Consider the following 17,911-nt stretch of genomic DNA (forward strand, 5'->3'; position numbering starts at 1 on the left):
TAATGGGCATTTTGTTCACATCTTCAGAGGTAAAAACATTGGCTTTTTAAAAAATTTTTTATTGGACTATAGTTGATTTACAATGTTGTGTTAGTTTCAGGTGTACAGCAAAGTGAATCAGTTGTGCATACACACATATCCATTCTTTCTTAGATTCTTTTCCCATATAGGTTATTACAGAATATTGAGTAGAGTTCCTTGTGCTGTACAGTAGGTCCTTATTAGATATCTATTTTATATATAGTAGTGTGTATATGCTAATCACAATCTCCTAATTTATTCCCCCTCCCCCCCCCCCCGCCTTCACCTTTGGTGACCGTAAGTTTGTTTTCTCCAACTGGGACTCTATTTCTGTTTTGTAAATAAGTTCATTTGTACCCTTTTTTTAGATTCCATGTAAAAGAGATATCATATGATATTTATCTTTCTCTCTCTGATTTAGTATGATAATCTCTAGGTCCATCCGTGTTGCTGCAAAAAAAAAAAAAATTGGCTTTTTATTTCGGAAAATACAAAGCTGTTCTTGAAAAGTCTGAGTTTAGAGTCTTTGTTCTCCAAAGAGAATAGAAGGCAATACGATTAAGAGAAAGAAGCAAACAGGATGTAATGGGTGATTTACCCATTTCAGGACCTCCTCTTATTATGCTATTTTCTAATTCCTTTTAAGTTGTTCCAGCACAGTAGTTGGAAACATACAGCAGAGATCTGATAGGTGACTGTGGACTCCAGAAGTTAGTCATAGTGTCTGCCCTGAGGTTTGGATAGAGTGAGGCCAGGAATGGGCATTAGTCGTAAGATCCCAGATCTGACAGTACTTTCCACTGAGAAGAGACCACTATAGAGTCTGCAGCTGATTATTTGCATAAGTAGGAAGAAAAAGCACTCAAACCCCAGTGACTTAAGCATTCCATCTGCAATCTCAATTTTGTAATCACATAAATTTGGGTTTCAGTGAAAGTGGGAAAAACAGAGGTAGAAAGATGTGAGTAGGATAAAAAACAAGGCATATTATCTTGACTTTGAATATCTGTAGCTCTTTTTGATGAGCAGAATTTAAAAGGATAGGAGGAAAGAGTAATTCCCGGTGGGGAGGGGAGAGGAGAGGTGGAAAGAGAATATTAGGTGGAGGTCTTAATAATGTAGACAGGCATTGCCTCTAATACAGGACTTAGTACTGTTGTGCCCGATAGACAATAAGGACTTAATCACATGAACAGAAGAGGTTATGATAAAGTTGTTGTCAAAGAACATCCAAAGGAGAAGTCAGGAATATGAACAGAATGTACTGGTGTGCCACAACTAAGTCAGATGGCCTGGTTTTCCTTCTTTCCCTTCTTCAAGGGATTTAAAATGCTACACTGTGATTCTCTTTTGCTTGGCTGGTGCTTTTGTATACGAAGGACATGCATGGACTTTACAAACAGGTTGGAACCCAGGTTATTGAAGGTGCCAAGGCTGTATTCCTCATCCACTCCAAGTCACCTAAGACATTAGCGTCAGAGCACTCCAAAATACTGTGCCCCTGAGGACTGTCGAGGTTTTTTCACAAAATAGCAGTCTCTAGGCTGATACTCCAAAAGCGCAGATGGTGATGCTCGAGTCCGGGAGCCAGGGAAAGAGAATGCTATGTGGCGACTCCCCAAACCACCAAGGTACATGCTTAATGACCTAGTGAAGGTAGCTTACGCTGCCTCCCAGACACCCGTGACGAAGGCCTTGTCCGTAAAGCTATGGAAAGGACGACTGGAGTTCATCAATCCCAGCACCACAGCAAACTAGCCCCGAGGATCCGAGCGTTGTTTAACTTCGTCTAACTTTCCGATTGGTCCTTTCTGCCTCCTGTAAGGGAACGGCAACTGATCCCTGGCGCATGCGCATCACATGGTTCCGGCAGAGGAGCTCTGTGTACCGGTCTTTCTGGCCCGGGTGGAATTCCTACCCCCCTTTCCTGGGCCTTGCGTCTTCTGTGAGCAATGGCTCCGGACTCAGGTCCCTTTTCCGAAGGGCCGCTCTTAAAGCTGCTACCCGTCGACGCTAGGGACCGGGGCACCCAGCGCTGTCGCCTGGGCCCGGCGGCCCTCCGCGCCTTAGGCGCCCACCTGGGCTCGGCGGTGGAGATCTCGCTGCCTGACGGCGGCTCCTGCCTCTGCACCGCCTGGCCGCGGCGGGATGGAGCGGACGGCTTTGTGCAACTGGATCCGCAGTGCGCGAGCCCGGGGGCGGCAGTAGGGGGGCCGGGGTCCCGGGGGAGTCTCAACCTGAGCCGACTCCGGTTAGTGCCCTGCCCACCCCTTCGGCATCTCGCCGTGTGGCCGGTGTTGCGGGAGCTGGCGGGCGTGCCCGGTGCCCCAAATCCAGCTGCGGTGCTGGAGGCGGCGCAGGAGCTGCTGAGGAACCGTCCGGTCTCTCTGGGCCACGTGGTGGCCGCTCCTCCGGGCGCTCCCGGCCCGGTGGCCGCCCTGCACATCGTCAGCGGGGCACCCAACCCGAATCCGGCCGGGCTGGTCACCCCTCGCACCCACATCAGTCTGAGCGGGCTCCCTCCGTCGGAAGCGGAGCCGCAGCCCGAGGTGCCCCTGGGGGGCCTTTCCGAGGCGGCCGACTCGCTGCGGGAGCTCCTCCACCTGCCGCTCCGCTACCCCCGCGCCTTGGCCTCGCTGGGGCTAGAAGTGCCACGCGGGGTGCTCCTGGCCGGCCCCCCCGGAGTGGGCAAGACCCAGCTAGTGCGGGCCGTGGCCCGACAGGCGGGCGCGGAGCTGGTGGCCGTGAGTGCCCCCACGCTGCAGGGCTCCCGGCCCGGGGAGACCGAGGAGAACGTGCGGCGGGTCTTCCAGCACGCCCGGGAGTTGGCCAGCCGCAGGCCCACCCTTCTTTTCCTGGACGAGGTGGACGCCCTGTGTCCCCGGCGGGGCGACCCACACCAAGCCCCCGAGAGCCGCGTGGTGGCCCAGGTGTTGACGCTGCTAGACGGCATCAGTGAGGGCCGGGAGGTGGTGGTTGTGGGATCCACCAACCGGCCGGACGCGCTAGACCCAGCGCTGCGCAGACCTGGGAGATTCGACCGAGAGGTAAATAGGCTCAGCCAGCTAGCCCATTGCCCCTGGAACCCCGGCCTCTTCTGGCCCTGGTTGGCTGCCCCGAGGCGTTTGACACTTAGGTTTGGAAGTCAGTGAAGCTGGAGTGGGGCTCTGTAAAGCAGAGAACCCATTCTCTGCTCCACAAATGATCTGCGAGCCAGGACCCTTTCCCCCTCCAGAGTCAAATTGTTCTGAGAAGCAAGGGGGCCATTAGGGATGAGTTGTGCAGGTCCTGAGAATGGGGAGTACTATAATCAGTAGTGTTAGTTTTTAAGGGAACTAGGACTGCTACAAGCATATTAAACTCTTACGGATCTGGAATGAGAATTTAAAGTAGGATAGCCTCAAGAAACAAATGTATTGAAATAAGGGGGAAGGCAGGGAAGGACTAAATCAGCGCAGACATTTAACTCTTCTAGATTTATTCATTCCTTGTCCGAACGCCAGCCTCCTATCCCACAATTGCTCCCTGAGTTGCCAGGAAGGTTGACTATTCAAAGCTGTCCTATTTTATAAACTTCAATCCTAAATTCATTCTTGATTTCTACTAAATATTTTGAATAGTGATTATTTAAATGATGTTTGAACTTTGTGGTAGGATTCTAAAGAGACAGGTGATAATTGCCCACTTGAGCATAATCTGTTTAGAACTTGAGTGGATTTCTTCCTGGCACCATGTAGTACCTGTCTCCTGAATAAGCTCCATAAGGGCAGGGACATAGACTATCTAGTTTACTGGCTCCTAGAACGTGGTAGGTTCTCAAAAATAACAAAAACTTATTAAATGACAGATGTAATTTTAACTGTGCAACTTTCTAGCCAGTGTTACTCCTCTGGAAGATAAGGATTTTCATGTATTCAGAATCTAAGGTGTGCTTAAGAGTACACAGTAATAGTTCCAAATTTGTTCGCTAAATTATTATACATGTTTGTGAGGATTAAAAAAATAATATTTTAAGCTGTAAACTTTTTCTTTCCTTGCTTTGCACATAGGTTGTCATTGGAACTCCCACACTTAGACAAAGAAAGGCGATTCTACAAGTGATTACCTCAAAGATGCCCATCTCCAGTCAAGTCGATTTGAGCCTCCTTGCAGAAATGACGGTTGGCTATGTTGGCGCAGACCTGACCGCACTCTGTAGGGAGGCTGCCATGCACGCTCTGCTTCATAGTGAGAAGGTAAGAAGGATTGATTTATGACCTTCTATGTGAACCCTTTTATTAATGTAACAAGTTAATTTGGAGATTAAAAAAAGTGGTAAGTACATTTTCTTCAAACTTTTGATACCATCGACAGCTGTTTCTTAACATATTTTTTAAAAAACAAATTTATTTATTTATTTATTTTTGGCTGCGTTGGGTCTTCGTTGCTGCGCGCGAGCTTTCTCTAGTTGTGGTGAGCGGGGGCTACTCTTCGTGGCGGTGCGTGGGGTTCTCACTGTGGTGGCTTCTTTTGTTGCAGAGCATGGGCTCCCAGGCATGCAGGCTTCAGTAGTTGTGGCGCATGGGCTCAGTAGTTGTGGCTCATGGGCTCAGTAGTTGTGGCATGCGGACTCAGTAGTTGTGGCTCGTGGGCTCTAGAGCTCAGGCTCAGTAGTTGTGGTGCACGGGCTTAGTTGCTCCGCAGCATGTGGGATCTTCCCAGACCAGGGCTCGAACCTGTGTCCCCTGCGTTGGCAGGCACATTCTTAACCACTGCGCCACCAGGGAAGTCCTCTTACATATATTTTTACATCTAAACTCCATATAAATAGTATATGACTGAAAGTAGGGACAGAGAGCTGAGTTCTTCAGGTTTGCCCAGAGCGTTTTCCCCCACTCCCATAGTAACTCTTTAGTGCTGAAGCCCAGAGCAGTCAGGAAAAAAAGAGTGTGGCCCCAGAAGAAGCAAACCTATTTCTTTTTAATTTTTGTTTTATTTTGAATCTATTTCAGACTTAGAGAAAAGTTGCAAAAATAGTACAAAGAATTTTTGTATATCCTTCACACAGATTCGTCAAATGTAACATTTTACCACTTTAGCTTTATCATACTCTCTTCATGTGTATGAATGTTTATGTGTGTGTGTGTGTATATATATATATACTCATACTCTCAAATGCAGCCATGATGCCCCTTTAGCATTGAAAATTTAAGTGTGTATTTCCTAAAAACAAGGACTTTAAAACCACAGTACAATTATCAAGATGAGGAAATTAACACTGACATGATACTTCTACCTAATCTATATAGACCTTAACCAAATCTCACCATTTGTCCCACTAATTTCCTTTGTAGCAAAAATTTTAAAAGGAAAAAAGAAAAAAATATTTTTTAATCCAGGATTACACATTGTATTTAGCTGTCATGGTTGCTTAATCTTTAATCGAGAAACATTCTTCAGTCTTTCTTTTACGACTTTAATTTTTTAAAAGTACAGTTCAGTTATTCTGTAGAATATTCCTCAGTTTGGGTTTGACTGATGTTTTCTCATGATTTGATTCAGGTTTTGCATTTTTGGCAGAAATATCACAGAAATGATACTGTGTTCTTCTCATTGCATCTGTTAGGTAGGAAATGATATACCTTTGTCCTATTACTGGTGAAATTAACTTTGATTTCTCGGATAAGGTGGTATCTCTGAGAATTCTCCATTGTCAAGATACTATTTTTCCCTTTGTTGTTAATAAGCATCTTGAAGGGAAAATAAGCTTTTCTAACTCAGGAGACGATTAGGTGCCTGGAATTTTATTTAAATTCATCTTGGACATTCAAATCCTTAATTCATGACTGCTTTTCTTTTTTTTTTTTTTTTTATTTGTTTATTTATTTATTTATGGCTGTGTTGGGTCTTCGTTTCTGTGCGAGGGCTTTCTCTAGTTGCGGCAAGCGGGGGCCACTCTTCATCGCGCTGCACGGGCCTCTCACTATCGCGGCCTCTCTTGTTGCGGAGCACAGGCTCCAGACGCGCAGGCTCAGCAATTGTGGCTCACGGGCTTAGTCGCTCCGCGGCATGTGGGATCCTCCCAGACCAGGGCTCGAACCCGTGTCCCCTGCATTGGCAGGCAGACTCTCAACCACTGCACCACCAGGGAAGCCCTAAAATTATAATTTTTTAAAACCTAATTCTGAGTTTGTTTAAGCTATAAAAGGATGATTTATCATCCTAAATTTTGAAAACCTTTTTACCTAGGTCATTTATATCCTTCCTCATTTTCCCTTCCTTTATTTTTACTCTTACACCAAAGGTGGGGAAGGAGTTATGTGAACTTGTAAGTCCTCATCTTTTCGGTTTAGAACCAAAACTGCTTGAAGGTTTAATGACAAGTCCCATGTGTGAAGATTTGAGGATATATGCCTCTTGAGGGGAGGACAAGAATACCAGGGTGTGGGAAAGGAGGTTGACATTTAGAATTCCCTCTGCTTTGAAGTTCCAGGTTTGACCTTAAGCACGTTGGCTTAGGTGGACCATCCAGCTGCAGCCGTCCTAGGGTGGAGCCCACTGCTACTTCAGGAGGGGCCTGCCCAGGCATAGTTACCACAGGTGATGGCTCAGTTCATAAACAACCAGGGGAAGTGGAAGAAAGAAAGGCAAAAAAGGAAGAAGGGACAGAGGCATCTGGGAAGGTACTGGCTCCATCTTTTTCTTCTTTCCCTCCCCAGGCAGCTGAGGGCTGCTGCCGCCTCTGTCTGTGCCAGGGCAGGCAAGGGCACATCACAGTTTGTTCAGCTTTTTGTCAAGTATGCCTATTAAAGGGTTAGAAAGACAGTTTAACACACACACATATACACATAGAGGGGAAAGGATTTTTATCTGCCTGAAAGGATTATGAAAATCAAGTGAATAGTGTACACAAGTAATAGTACACACAAGTAATCTGCAAGTGTAAATGGGATTTTCAAATGTTAGTTGGTGTTACCTAAAAATTAATTAGTATTCAGTTACCCAATATCTAATACTGCTAGCTAGTTAAAAAAAAAAAAAAGCACTATTTCAGAAAACTATTTAATAGCATTCTTTGTGAGAAATTAAACAAGATAAAAATTATAAAGAAAGTAAAAATTGTCTGAAATCTCACCTCCCAGAGATTATAATTATTGACATTTTTTAGGAACACTGTTCAGAAAAGCTCCACGTATACATATTCACTTATTTAATCTTTCATAAATGGGATAAAATAGTTTGTTATTGAAAATGGGAATTTTGGGATAACTAAATGTTCAGAATTTGATGCAAGAGGGCAAATACTTAAATATAATACAGATATTACAAATAGAAATATAAGTTTTTAATAACCAGAAAGGAAATGATTTACTGATTTGACCATTTTAGAATGGCAGAACAATGCTATTAAAAAAAAAAAAAAAAGAAAGAAAGATGACAAGTTCAAAAGCAAAACAAACAAACAAACAATACTATAAGCAAAGGCAAGACATGAGACAGACTGGGAAAAATACTTTCAGCCCATGACAAAAGACCAATTTCCTTGGTGTAGAAAGAACTCTCACAAAGCAATAAGAAAAGACCAACAATCCAAGAGAAAATGGGTAGTAAGATATGAACTGATAGTTGACAGTAAAAGGATTATAAATGGCTTATACACATGAAAAATCCTCAACTTTCTTTAAAAGTTAGTCTTTTGATTCTTCTTCTTTTTTAAAAACTTATTATTTTGAAATAATTAAAACTTCAGGGAGAGTTATGATATAGAGAACTCCTGCTAAATCCTTTATCCAAATTCACCAGTTTTTAACATTTTGCCAAATTAGCTTTATCATTCTCTCTTTTCTCTTCTTCTCTCTGTACAGTTGACCTTTGAACAACACAGGTTTGAACTGCACCAGTCCACTTATACATGGATATTTTTCAATAGTAAATACTATAAGTACTGCACGGTCTGGGGTTGGTTGAATCCACACAGACGTGGGGAACGGCAGATATGGGGGGCCACCTCTACTTAAACGAGGATTAACTCCCATGTTGTTCAAGGGTCAACTGCCTAGGTATACACATTGTTTTTTTCTGAATCATTTGAGAAGGGGTTGCATGCATCTTAACCCATTATCCCTTAATATTTTGATGTCCATTTCCTATGAACAAGTATGTATAATCTCATTATATTCAGGAAATTTAACATTGATCAAAATGTTGTCAGATTTACAGTTCCTATTCTAATTTTGCTAACTGTATCAATTTTTGTAACATTCTTTTCCTCCAGTACAGGATCTAGTCCAGGATAACGTATTGTGTTTAGTTTGTTGTTTCTTTTTATCTTGAACGCTTCCTTAGCACTTTTTTGGTATGTGTGCGACATTTGACATTGACATTTTTCAAGGATGCAGGTCAGTGATTTCATAGGACTTCTGTCAGTTTGGGTTTGTCTGTTTCTTCATAGTCAGATTCAGGTTATGCATGCCCATTGGGGATACTACATAAGTGATAGTGTGTCCTTCTTATGATGTCACATGTGGAGGCACAATACGTCCACCTGCCCCTCATTGGTGGTGTCCCTAATGGTGACTGATGTGATCAATCAGTCAAGGTTTTGTCCAGTTTATCTACTGTATAGCTGCTATTTTTCCCTTTGCAACTAATAAGAAATCTGTGAGGAAACCCTCAGACAATGAAGATATCCTGTTCCTCATCAAACTTTCCTTCCCCTAGATTAGCATCCATTGATTCTTGCCCTAAACAGCCTTTACTGCGATGGTTGCAAAACTGATTTTCTAATTCCATTATTTCCTCTACCTCACTCTTGATTAAAGAAATTTAATTAACACAATAGTGAGCACCATTTCCTCTGTCACACTGGCAGAAATTTAAGGTTTTGTAATGTCCATTGTTGGAGAGGTGTGGGGAGAACAGCTTCATATATTGGTGCAGCTTTGAGGACAGTTTAGTAGTAGCTGTGAAAATTGTAAGTGTGCATACTCTTAAGCACAATAATTCTACTTTGAGGAAATTATTATATAAAATACTTGAGCATGTGCACAAGGACTTTCAGTTGCAGCTTTGTTTTTAATAACAAAAGACTGGAAACAACCTACGTTCAACAGAAGGATGTCGTTAAAATACTCATACAATATGCAGTTGTCAAAAAGAATGAGGTAGAGCTGTATTAGGTGACATGAAAAGATTTCTAAGATAAATGAAAAAGTACAAATTAATATGTATGGTATGGTCGCATTTGTGTATCTCTTTGAAAGCACATACATATGTCATAAAACATACTGGAAGAATACACAGGAGACTGTTGACATTCTCTGGGGATGAATATTGGTGGAGTTGAGGGGGAGACATTTAATTTTTTTATACCATGTGTTACAAATTTCTTTATAGTCATAACAAAATAGATGTATAAATTCAAAAGAGGATTTAAAATTAAAAAGTAATTGTGTTTGTGTACCACAAAAAAGGCCCACCTGATTTTTGGTTTGATTTTGCTTTTTGGGGTGGATTTCTTCAGAACCAGGACAATCCAATGATTGATGAAACAGACTTCCTTGAAGCTTTTAAAAAGATCCAGCCCTCTTCATTTCGAAGTGTCATTGGACTGATGGACATCAAGCCTGTTGGCTGGGAGCAGATTGGTGGCCTTGAAGACGTAAAACTGAAGTTAAAACAGGTGAGACAGAGAATCTGCTTAAGCCAGTAGAATATGACAGTCTAAGTGTAATGCTTTATGGTGAAAACAGGCTGCACTGAAACTTCTTGCCGTCATCACTAATGCGATCCTAACATCTAAATCTAATGGTCGATTTTCAGTCCTTATTTAACTGGACCCTATAGGCATCAAATATTATTTTTCATACTTTCCTGCCTCACCCTCTTTTTGTTTGCTTTTTGCTCTAAAGAGTTTATAATTTAGACCGGGGTCAGTAAACTCTTTTCTGTAGAGGGCCAGAGCGTAAATATTTTAGGCTTTGTGGTCTCTGTTGCAACCACTCAACCCTGCCATTGTAGCACGAAAACAGTCGTAGACAGTATGTAATGAGTATCTGTGTTCTGATGGAACTTTATTTATGGACACTTAAGTCATATAATTTTCACGTCACAAAATAGTATTCTTTTGATTTTTTTTTTTGAGCATTTGGAGATGTAAAAATGATTCTTATTAGTTCATGGGCTGTACAAATACAGATTCTCTGTTCATAGGCCTGAGTTTGCCCTGGGACTGGTAAAAACACAAAATTATAATAAACAAGTCAGTATGGCCTGGGTGGCTACCTGATACTGGTTCTCACAGTGGCTGTGGAGGGACACAGCTCTCTTCAGCCCTTCTTACCTGCATTGCAGGTTCAGCAGTTGATTTTGCCAATACCCCTTTGGGTGATCCTGCCATAAGGAAGTAGGTTTCTCTAATTGCACACACACAAGACTGATTTATAAGTATCAATTATAATTTATTTGTCTTAACTGGAAGCTATATCTACAGTGAACCCTGGAATCCTTGTGTCCTTGGATAAGCACGTTTATAATATGCCCTAATTTTTTATTTTTTAATTTTATTTATTTATTTTTGGCTGCGTTGGGTCTTGGTTGCTGCACATGGGCTTTCTCTCGTTGCAGCGAGCGGGGGCCACTCTTCATTGCGGTGTGCAGGCTTCTCACTGTGGTGGCCTCTCTTGTTGTGGAGCACGGGCTCCAGGCATGCAGGCCTCAGCAGTTGTGGCACACGGGCTCAGTAGTAGTGGCTTGTGGGCTCTAGAGCACAGGCTCAGTAGTTGTGGCGCACGGGCCTAGTTGCTCCGCAGCATGTGGGATCTTCCCTGACCAGGGATCGAACCTGTGTCCCCTGCGTTGGCAGGCAGACTCCTATCCACTGCGCCACCAGGGAAGCCCCCCTAATTTTTTACATGCTTTGTCTCATTTAATCTTCACAAAATACATGCGGGAGATGAGTAACACCTTGCTGTTAGAAACACTGTTTCTTTAGCGTTGAATATTAAGCTTTCCTGCCTTTCTGAGCACTCCTGTCCCCTACCTTAAATGTTAGTTCTCCAAGCTCCTGAGAGTTTTCTTTTTGTATTTTCTGAGTGAGCCTTTGATCTCCTCAATGTCCCAGGCCTCAGCTGTCCCCTGAAAACTGCTAACTCAGAAATCTTTATATCCAGCACAGATAGTTCTTTTGATCATTAGAACTACTTAATGCCTGCCTACTGGATAACTTCCAGGGATCTCAAACTCAGCATGACCAAAGTTCAGCTAATCAGTTCCACCTCTACACCTGGATTCCCTCCCTCAGTGAATACAGCCGGTCACCCCATCCCCTCAGTCAGAAACCTGTCTTCTAAATGCATGGAGTCATGTCATGCGTCACGTAACTTCCCCTCTGGATTTCCCCTGCGTAAAATACAGTTACATTTTATGTTTCATATACATCCCTCCCACACCACCTCCGCTGCCTGTGACACATCAAGCCTTATTATTTTTGTAGTCTCAATCCTTGCAAGAGACTGCTAAGTGGTCTCCCTCCCTCTAGTTTCATTTCCTTCTATCCATTCTCTATACGGCTTCCTCATTGTTGACTAAAACTGTGAAGGCCCAATGTGATCTGAACCCTACTTCCACTTCAGCTCTATCGCATCTTGCCTCCCTCATCCTCCCCTCTGTTCCTGCTTACTGTTGGGAGATGAATTGGATGCTTTCATGTGTCTCTGTATATACTGTTCCTTGTCTGTGGAATGCCCTTCTCTGGTCTGCTTGTTAGTTTATAAGCCTGTCTCCCCAACTAAAATAGGAGTTTCTAGGTACAGGGATCTTGTCAATCCTTTTCTGTAGAGGCAATATATCAGTAGTTAAGAGCTTGTGCTCTTGATCTACACTGTCTGGGGTTAGTCTTAGTTCTGCTGCCTCGCTAGCAATAAGATAATAAGATCTGGGCGGGTTACTTCACTTTTTAAGCCCGAGTTTCTGCATCTGTGAAGTTATTATGATAACAAAACCATCTACTTCAGAGGTAGTGAGGATTTACTTACTATTATGAGTGCCTACTTTGTGAAGGTGTCATTCTAGGTGATGGGGATTTAGAGGTGAACTTCACTTACATTCTAGCAGGAGCAGAATGACAGACTCAACATGGAAAAATAGTAGTTTCAGATAGCAAATGAATAAGTGCTCCAAAAGTAGAAGATGGGTAGTAGCGTAGACTGCCTAGGAGGAGGATCTGCTTTAACTATAGTGGTTAGGGAAGACCTCTCCAAGGAAATGACATATGAGTGGAGACATGTATGATGAGGGATAGCACACAAAGATCTTAAGGGAGTGTTCAGGCAGAGAGAGACTAGCAGGTAAAGGCCGTGAGATGGGAACAAACTGGGGTGTTTGGGCGATGGGTTGTGTGAGGCCTTGTAAGCAGTGGTAAGTTAGGAGTTTGGATTTGGATTTTATTCTAATTCTGATGAGAAGTCATTGAAAGATTTTAAGCAGGAAGTGATGTGACCTCACTCAGGCCATAAGATCACTGGCTGCTGTGTGGCGATCAGACCACATTTCCAGCTCATAGCAGGTACCTGAGGATTGTTGAATGCATGAATTTACTGAATTTTTTGATGTTCATCATTATTCTAAAACAACTCTCTCTTTTTGTGTCCTGTCTCTTTTTGTGTACTTTTAGAGCATTGAATGGCCTCTGAAATTCCCTCGGGAATTTGTTAGGATGGGCCTGACAGAACCAAAGGGAGTTCTCCTGTATGGTCCCCCTGGGTGTGCTAAAACCACCCTGGTGAGGGCCCTGGCCACGAGCTGTCGTTGCTCTTTTGTTTCAGTGAGCGGAGCTGATCTCTTTTCACCTTTTGTTGGAGATTCAGAAAAAATCTTGTCTCAGGTTTGTTTTTTTATTTTCCCTCATGCAGTTAAGTTTACTTTTGAATTTCTGTTTCATGCCTTAAGGATAAACCTTATTTTTTAAAATATAACTGGCTTTTTTTCCTATTAGGAAAGTTATACCTGATTGTGTATAGAAAATTTAGAAAATATAGAAAAGTGTAAATAAGAAATCCTCCATAATTCCTCTACCTACCGTTAACATTTTGGTGAATTTCCTTTGTCTTTCTGTTTCCTTGGGCAGGGAATGGGTGGATGTAATATATATCTGTGATTTTTTTAACTTAATATTATCACTCTTAAAATTCAATAATATTAAATATTCTTTGAAAATATGATTTTAACCCCTATATAATACTGTTATTCCTTATTTATTCATTCCCTAGTTCTTAGACATTTAGAATCTTTCTCTTCTTTTTATACTTAAAAAATTATAAATACAGAGTAATGCAGAAAACATACATTCCTATGAATAAGGCATGATGTATAGCTTTTAAATATTTCCATTTTTCGAACAAAAGGTATTTCGACAAGCAAGAGCAAATACTCCAGCAATTGTGTTTTTGGATGAAATTGATTCAATCTTGGGCTCTCGATCAATCAGCAGAACAGGATGTAATGTTCAAGAGCGTGTTCTTTCTGTTCTCCTAAATGAATTAGATGGTGTTGGATTGAAGACTATAGAGAGAAGAGGAAGTAAATCAGATCAACATGGTAAATACAACGAGCTGGAAAAAAACGAAGAGGTATTTATTAGCCAGAATACACCAAAAATCCAGGCCAACATTAAGTAGAATGCATCTACACTAGCTTTTCCTATGCTGGATTCATTTCATAGAATTATATAATTTCAGTGTGACTCTTAGGACTTTTACAGAGCTGGTAAAATAGTGACTTACCTGGGAAAGGTGAGGCAAATTTTATAATAAAGTATCTTAGATATATATGAATGTGAATTTTTTCCTAAGATTAGAAACAAAACTACATATTGCTAGTGGAGAAGGGACTTTCTTCTTATTTTTATACCCTGAAAAACTAGTGTTCATCCCTTTCTAAAATTGTTTATGTGAAATGAAACAAAACAGACTATTATTTCCAATGATCAGTAATTGAAAATTTTCAGTTTTCTTGAGGAATGGGTTTCCTTGGTTATGACAAAGTTAAAGTGACCTTGGAAATCCTCTTCCTCTCTTCTGAGCCTTCTCCATATAGAGTTTGGTATCCTTAAGTAATTCCTGACAGATAATTTTTTTTCTTTTATTTTTTTCTTGTTCTTACTTGTTTCCCATTTTTTTAATTGTTTCATGGAAAGACAGTCTTACAGCTCCTTAGGAACATATGCCACTAGAATTTGACGGGACCCATCAGGTTTTCTAATCAGATCTCCTCATCATGCAGGATTTCCTTCTATAGCCTCTGACAGGTGTTTACCCAGCCTCTGCTAAAATCCTTGCAGATATAGGGAGCTCATTGCTTTGAGAGATCACGTCACTAGAGAACTGCTATGATAATTAAGTGCAACAATTTTGAATGCTTAGCATGTGTAAGGCCTTGCTCTGGTTGCTCTTAGATATTTCTTATCTTCAGGATTTATATAAATGCAGCTTATGTTAATTGTCATATTTCTACCTGTGGAAGGAAAACAAAGAGGTAAAATAAATCTCCCTCTTCAAGAACATGAGAGCGAAGACTTTTCAGAGCTATACATGTGTTAATCAGATGCTTCTGTCTTTTCAAGTTGTCCATTTAAGTTGTAATCATTCACTGGGGCTCAGGTGCATTTAGGTCAACAGATAGATGTTCTCTGCTGTGGTGTAAAGCTTTTCATCAGTTCTCACACTGAGAGATGCCCCGTCAGGATTGATCACTCCCTTCAATGTGTACACAGAGTAGCTCTTTGATAATAATTTGTTTCTGGGGTACCTTGATATTGAGAAGGTGGTCTGGAAAGGAAATGTAAGCATTCTAGTCCCAAGAAAAAAATACCCCCCTATTTAGAAACAAATGGACCTTCTGATTTGTAATTTAAAAAAAAAATACATTTAATAGTTAACAACTTATTGACATTACTTTGTGTTGTATGTTTTCCCTCAGCTAGAGTTTCAGGAAGTTTTTAATAGCAATGTCATGATTGTTGCAGCAACAAATAGACCTGATGTGTTAGATGATGCCTTGTTACGGCCTGGAAGATTAGATAAGATTATTTATATTCCACCTCCAGATGAAAAGGTAATCATTGTGCACATTTACTCTGTGTGAGCATTTCTAACAACACATCAGTGTCTGAGCTCTAAGAAGACGGCAGAATTGAATCCCTTACTGGTGTAGGTATACGTGGTGTGTGTCCTGTATTGGATTCCACATTTTTCCTTACCTGGGCCCGTCATAAATCATCATTTTCATCTGCTTTTGCTGGGTACTCTGGTCCTGTTTTCAGAGAAACATAAGCCTAAAAGCAAGGTAGTAATTTCCTTTTTGTGGAAGACTCAAAATACTGAGTTTATTGAGTCTACTCAACATTATTTTGCAACTAGAATGGAGGAATCCTAAAGTGTTAAAAGGGTTTTGGAGGTTATCTGGGTCAGCATTCTTATTCTTCAGTGGAGAAATCTGAGGTTACAAAGATTATACAATGTATCCACAGCCAAAGAATCAGTAAATCCGTTGCCCTTCACATCCAGAGCCACTGGCAGTGAGTGGTGAAAGACACAGAAAATGAATTTTTTTCCTTCCTTAGGCTTTTATCAGATTTTGAAGGGATGGGAAAAAAATTATATCTATTTTATTTTTAAACTGTGTCTGACAATTTATGTATTTGCTTTTGAACCATGTCTGATGGGACTGTTTGTACCCAAAAGAGAGATTCATCAAGTCTCTTAAAGATTATATCTGTGGCTGGCTATTTTTTTAATTAATTATAAAAATATTAAAATGTATCATGATGTCACATTTACTTTCTTACTTCTTGAGAAGTGATTCTTATTGTTTGTTTCTGAAATATATATACTTTCTCTGTAATATGATAGAAAACTCTAACTTGAAATGTTTTAATACAGCATTGTGTCAGACATAAATGTTGTAAGGTTATAAACATATTTTTTATTTTGTTCCAGGGCAGGCTTTCTATTCTGAAAGTCTGTACAAAAAACATGCCAATGGGGCCTGATATTTCCTTAGAAGACGTAGCAGCAGATACCTGTTTTTTCTCTGGAGCTGATCTTGGAAACCTCTGCAAAGAAGTAAGTTAATTAGTGAAGAAAACCTATAGTTCAAAACATTTCTTCATTTATTCAGAACTTCATTCACTTGGCAGTATTTACTGAAAGGGAGGCACCATGTGAGGTGAAACAGACCACTGTGGTCCCGTCCCTTCTCTTCAGAGCTTACAGGTTGATGGGGCAGTGGGGGAGGTGCAGAGAGGTAATACTGAATTAAAACATGTTGTGAGTCAGGGAAGTTCAGGGTCCTGTGGGAGTACGTAGGAAGGACACCAGTCCAGACCTGGGGGCATCAGAGAAGGCTATCTGAGAGAGGGTGTGTGTACATTGAAACTGGAAGGATGATTAGGGAGTTAGCTAGGCTAAGGGAGAGAAGCGGAGTGTTTGAGGCAGAAGGAATAAAATGTGTAGCAATTGGAGGTGAGAAATGACATTATTGAAGAGGTGGAGTGGACAGTGGCCAGATCACACAGGTTCTTGTAAGTCACTTTAAGGCATTTAGACTTTATGTTGGCTGCCAAAAAAGGCAGCCACTGTGGGTTTTTCCTTTCTATAAACTTGTGTTAAATATAACATTAAATGCACAGATCAGAAGGATATAGTGCACTGAATTAACAAGTGAACACACTTGTATGACCATCTCTCCAGAAGCTTCCCGTGGGCCTTCCCACTCTATCCCAAAAGAGAACCACTCTCCTGACTTCCAGCACTGGGGAGATTAGTTTTGCCTGCTTTTGCACTTTATATAGATGGAACCATATGGTATGCTTTTCTGTCTGCTTCTTTAACTCAAGATTATGTCTGTGAAGTTCATCCGTTGTTTTGTGTGTAGCAGTAGTTTGTTCATTTCTATTGCTTATAATATTCTAGTATATGAATGTGCCGCATTTATATATGCATTTGATCTTTGAACATTTGTGTTACTACTTTTTTGCTATTATGAATTATGCTGCTGTGAACAGTCTTGTACGTGTCTATTGGTATACGTGTGTGTGTATGTCTGTTTCGTATACAAAGAGAATTGGTGGGTCATCGAGTATGTGTTGATCTGTTCCTTTATGATCAGTGCTGTTTCCTGTTTAAAAACTACTCTGAGGTCAGGAATATAGTCTCTCATTTTTTTTAATTTAGTTTTTTTTATTGGCGTATAGTTGATTTAAAAAATTTTTATTTTATACTGGAGTATAGTTGATCTCATCTTTAAAATATATGCACTCACAATGTCTACGTTATTCTGCAGTCTGCTTTCCCCCCAGCCCCCCACCCATTTAAGGCTAGAATTTAATGTAGAAGAAAAGATGGTCTACTGAGAGGACTTCTAATCACTTTAACTTTTTACCTTAATGTTTCTAGCATCATGAATATTGAAATTCTATGAAGTGAGACTGAGATTTTTGTGTTCAGATTTTAAAGTATTACCATATATTGTAAAACAACAATGAAGCATATTTATTATTTCCTGTTGTTTGTCTCTTATAGGCAGCCTTGCTGGCTCTGCAAGAAAATGGGCTGGAAGCGACCACAGTGAAACAAGAGCACTTTCTAGAATCACTTAAGACTGTAAAACCATCCTTAAGTCACAAGGATTTGACTTTATATAAAAACTTATTTCAGAAACAAGGATTTTCTAACTTAGAAGATATTTAAAAATTATTTTACATACCTGCTTAAGGATTAACTGAAATGTGAACGTGCACTATAATTTGCAACTTCACACTTTGTGTGTGTTATTTCCTATAAATAAAAAAACTTGTGCCTAATAAGCTAAGATTTCATACTTACAGAAAAGTTAAAAGAATAATACAAAGAAC

At 40.8% G+C, this 17,911-nt stretch overlaps 1 protein-coding gene across 4 annotated transcripts; it reads left to right on the top strand.

Moving 5' to 3' along the window:
- Positions 1-304: 304 nt before the first annotated feature.
- On the top strand, positions 305-17,863 carry AFG2B (AFG2 AAA ATPase homolog B). 4 transcript variants are annotated; one of them, XM_082450087.1, is made up of 8 exons: positions 312-3,068; positions 4,071-4,256; positions 9,524-9,682; positions 12,674-12,883; positions 13,404-13,628; positions 14,977-15,111; positions 15,996-16,121; positions 17,580-17,863. In XM_082450087.1, exons 1-8 carry the CDS (start codon positions 1,974-1,976, stop codon positions 17,745-17,747), a joined length of 2,304 nt encoding a protein of 767 aa, XP_082306213.1. In that variant the 5' UTR covers positions 312-1,973; the 3' UTR covers positions 17,748-17,863. The 4 variants fall into 4 exon arrangements, 2 of the variants coding, with proteins under 2 accessions (XP_082306214.1, XP_082306213.1); XR_014260638.1 differs by lacking the exon at positions 17,580-17,863 and having other exon boundaries at positions 305-3,068; positions 13,404-13,596; XR_014260639.1 differs by lacking the exon at positions 14,977-15,111 and having other exon boundaries at positions 306-3,068; positions 13,404-13,596; positions 17,580-17,715.
- Positions 17,864-17,911: the final 48 nt, after the last annotated feature.

Source organism: Balaenoptera physalus (genome assembly GCF_965194825.1).
Source record: "Balaenoptera physalus genome assembly, chromosome: 2".
NCBI classification, from domain to species: Eukaryota; Metazoa; Chordata; class Mammalia; order Artiodactyla; family Balaenopteridae; genus Balaenoptera; species Balaenoptera physalus.

Coding starts and splice junctions, on each gene's coding strand:
- AFG2B (XM_082450087.1), top strand. CDS start 1,974: ATGGCTCCGGACTCAGGTCCCTTTTCCGAAGGGCCGCTCTTAAAGCTG. Junction 4,257..9,523: donor CTCTGCTTCATAGTGAGAAG/GTAAGAAGGATT, acceptor GGATTTCTTCAG/AACCAGGACAATCCAATGAT. Junction 15,112..15,995: donor TTCCACCTCCAGATGAAAAG/GTAATCATTGTG, acceptor ATTTTGTTCCAG/GGCAGGCTTTCTATTCTGAA.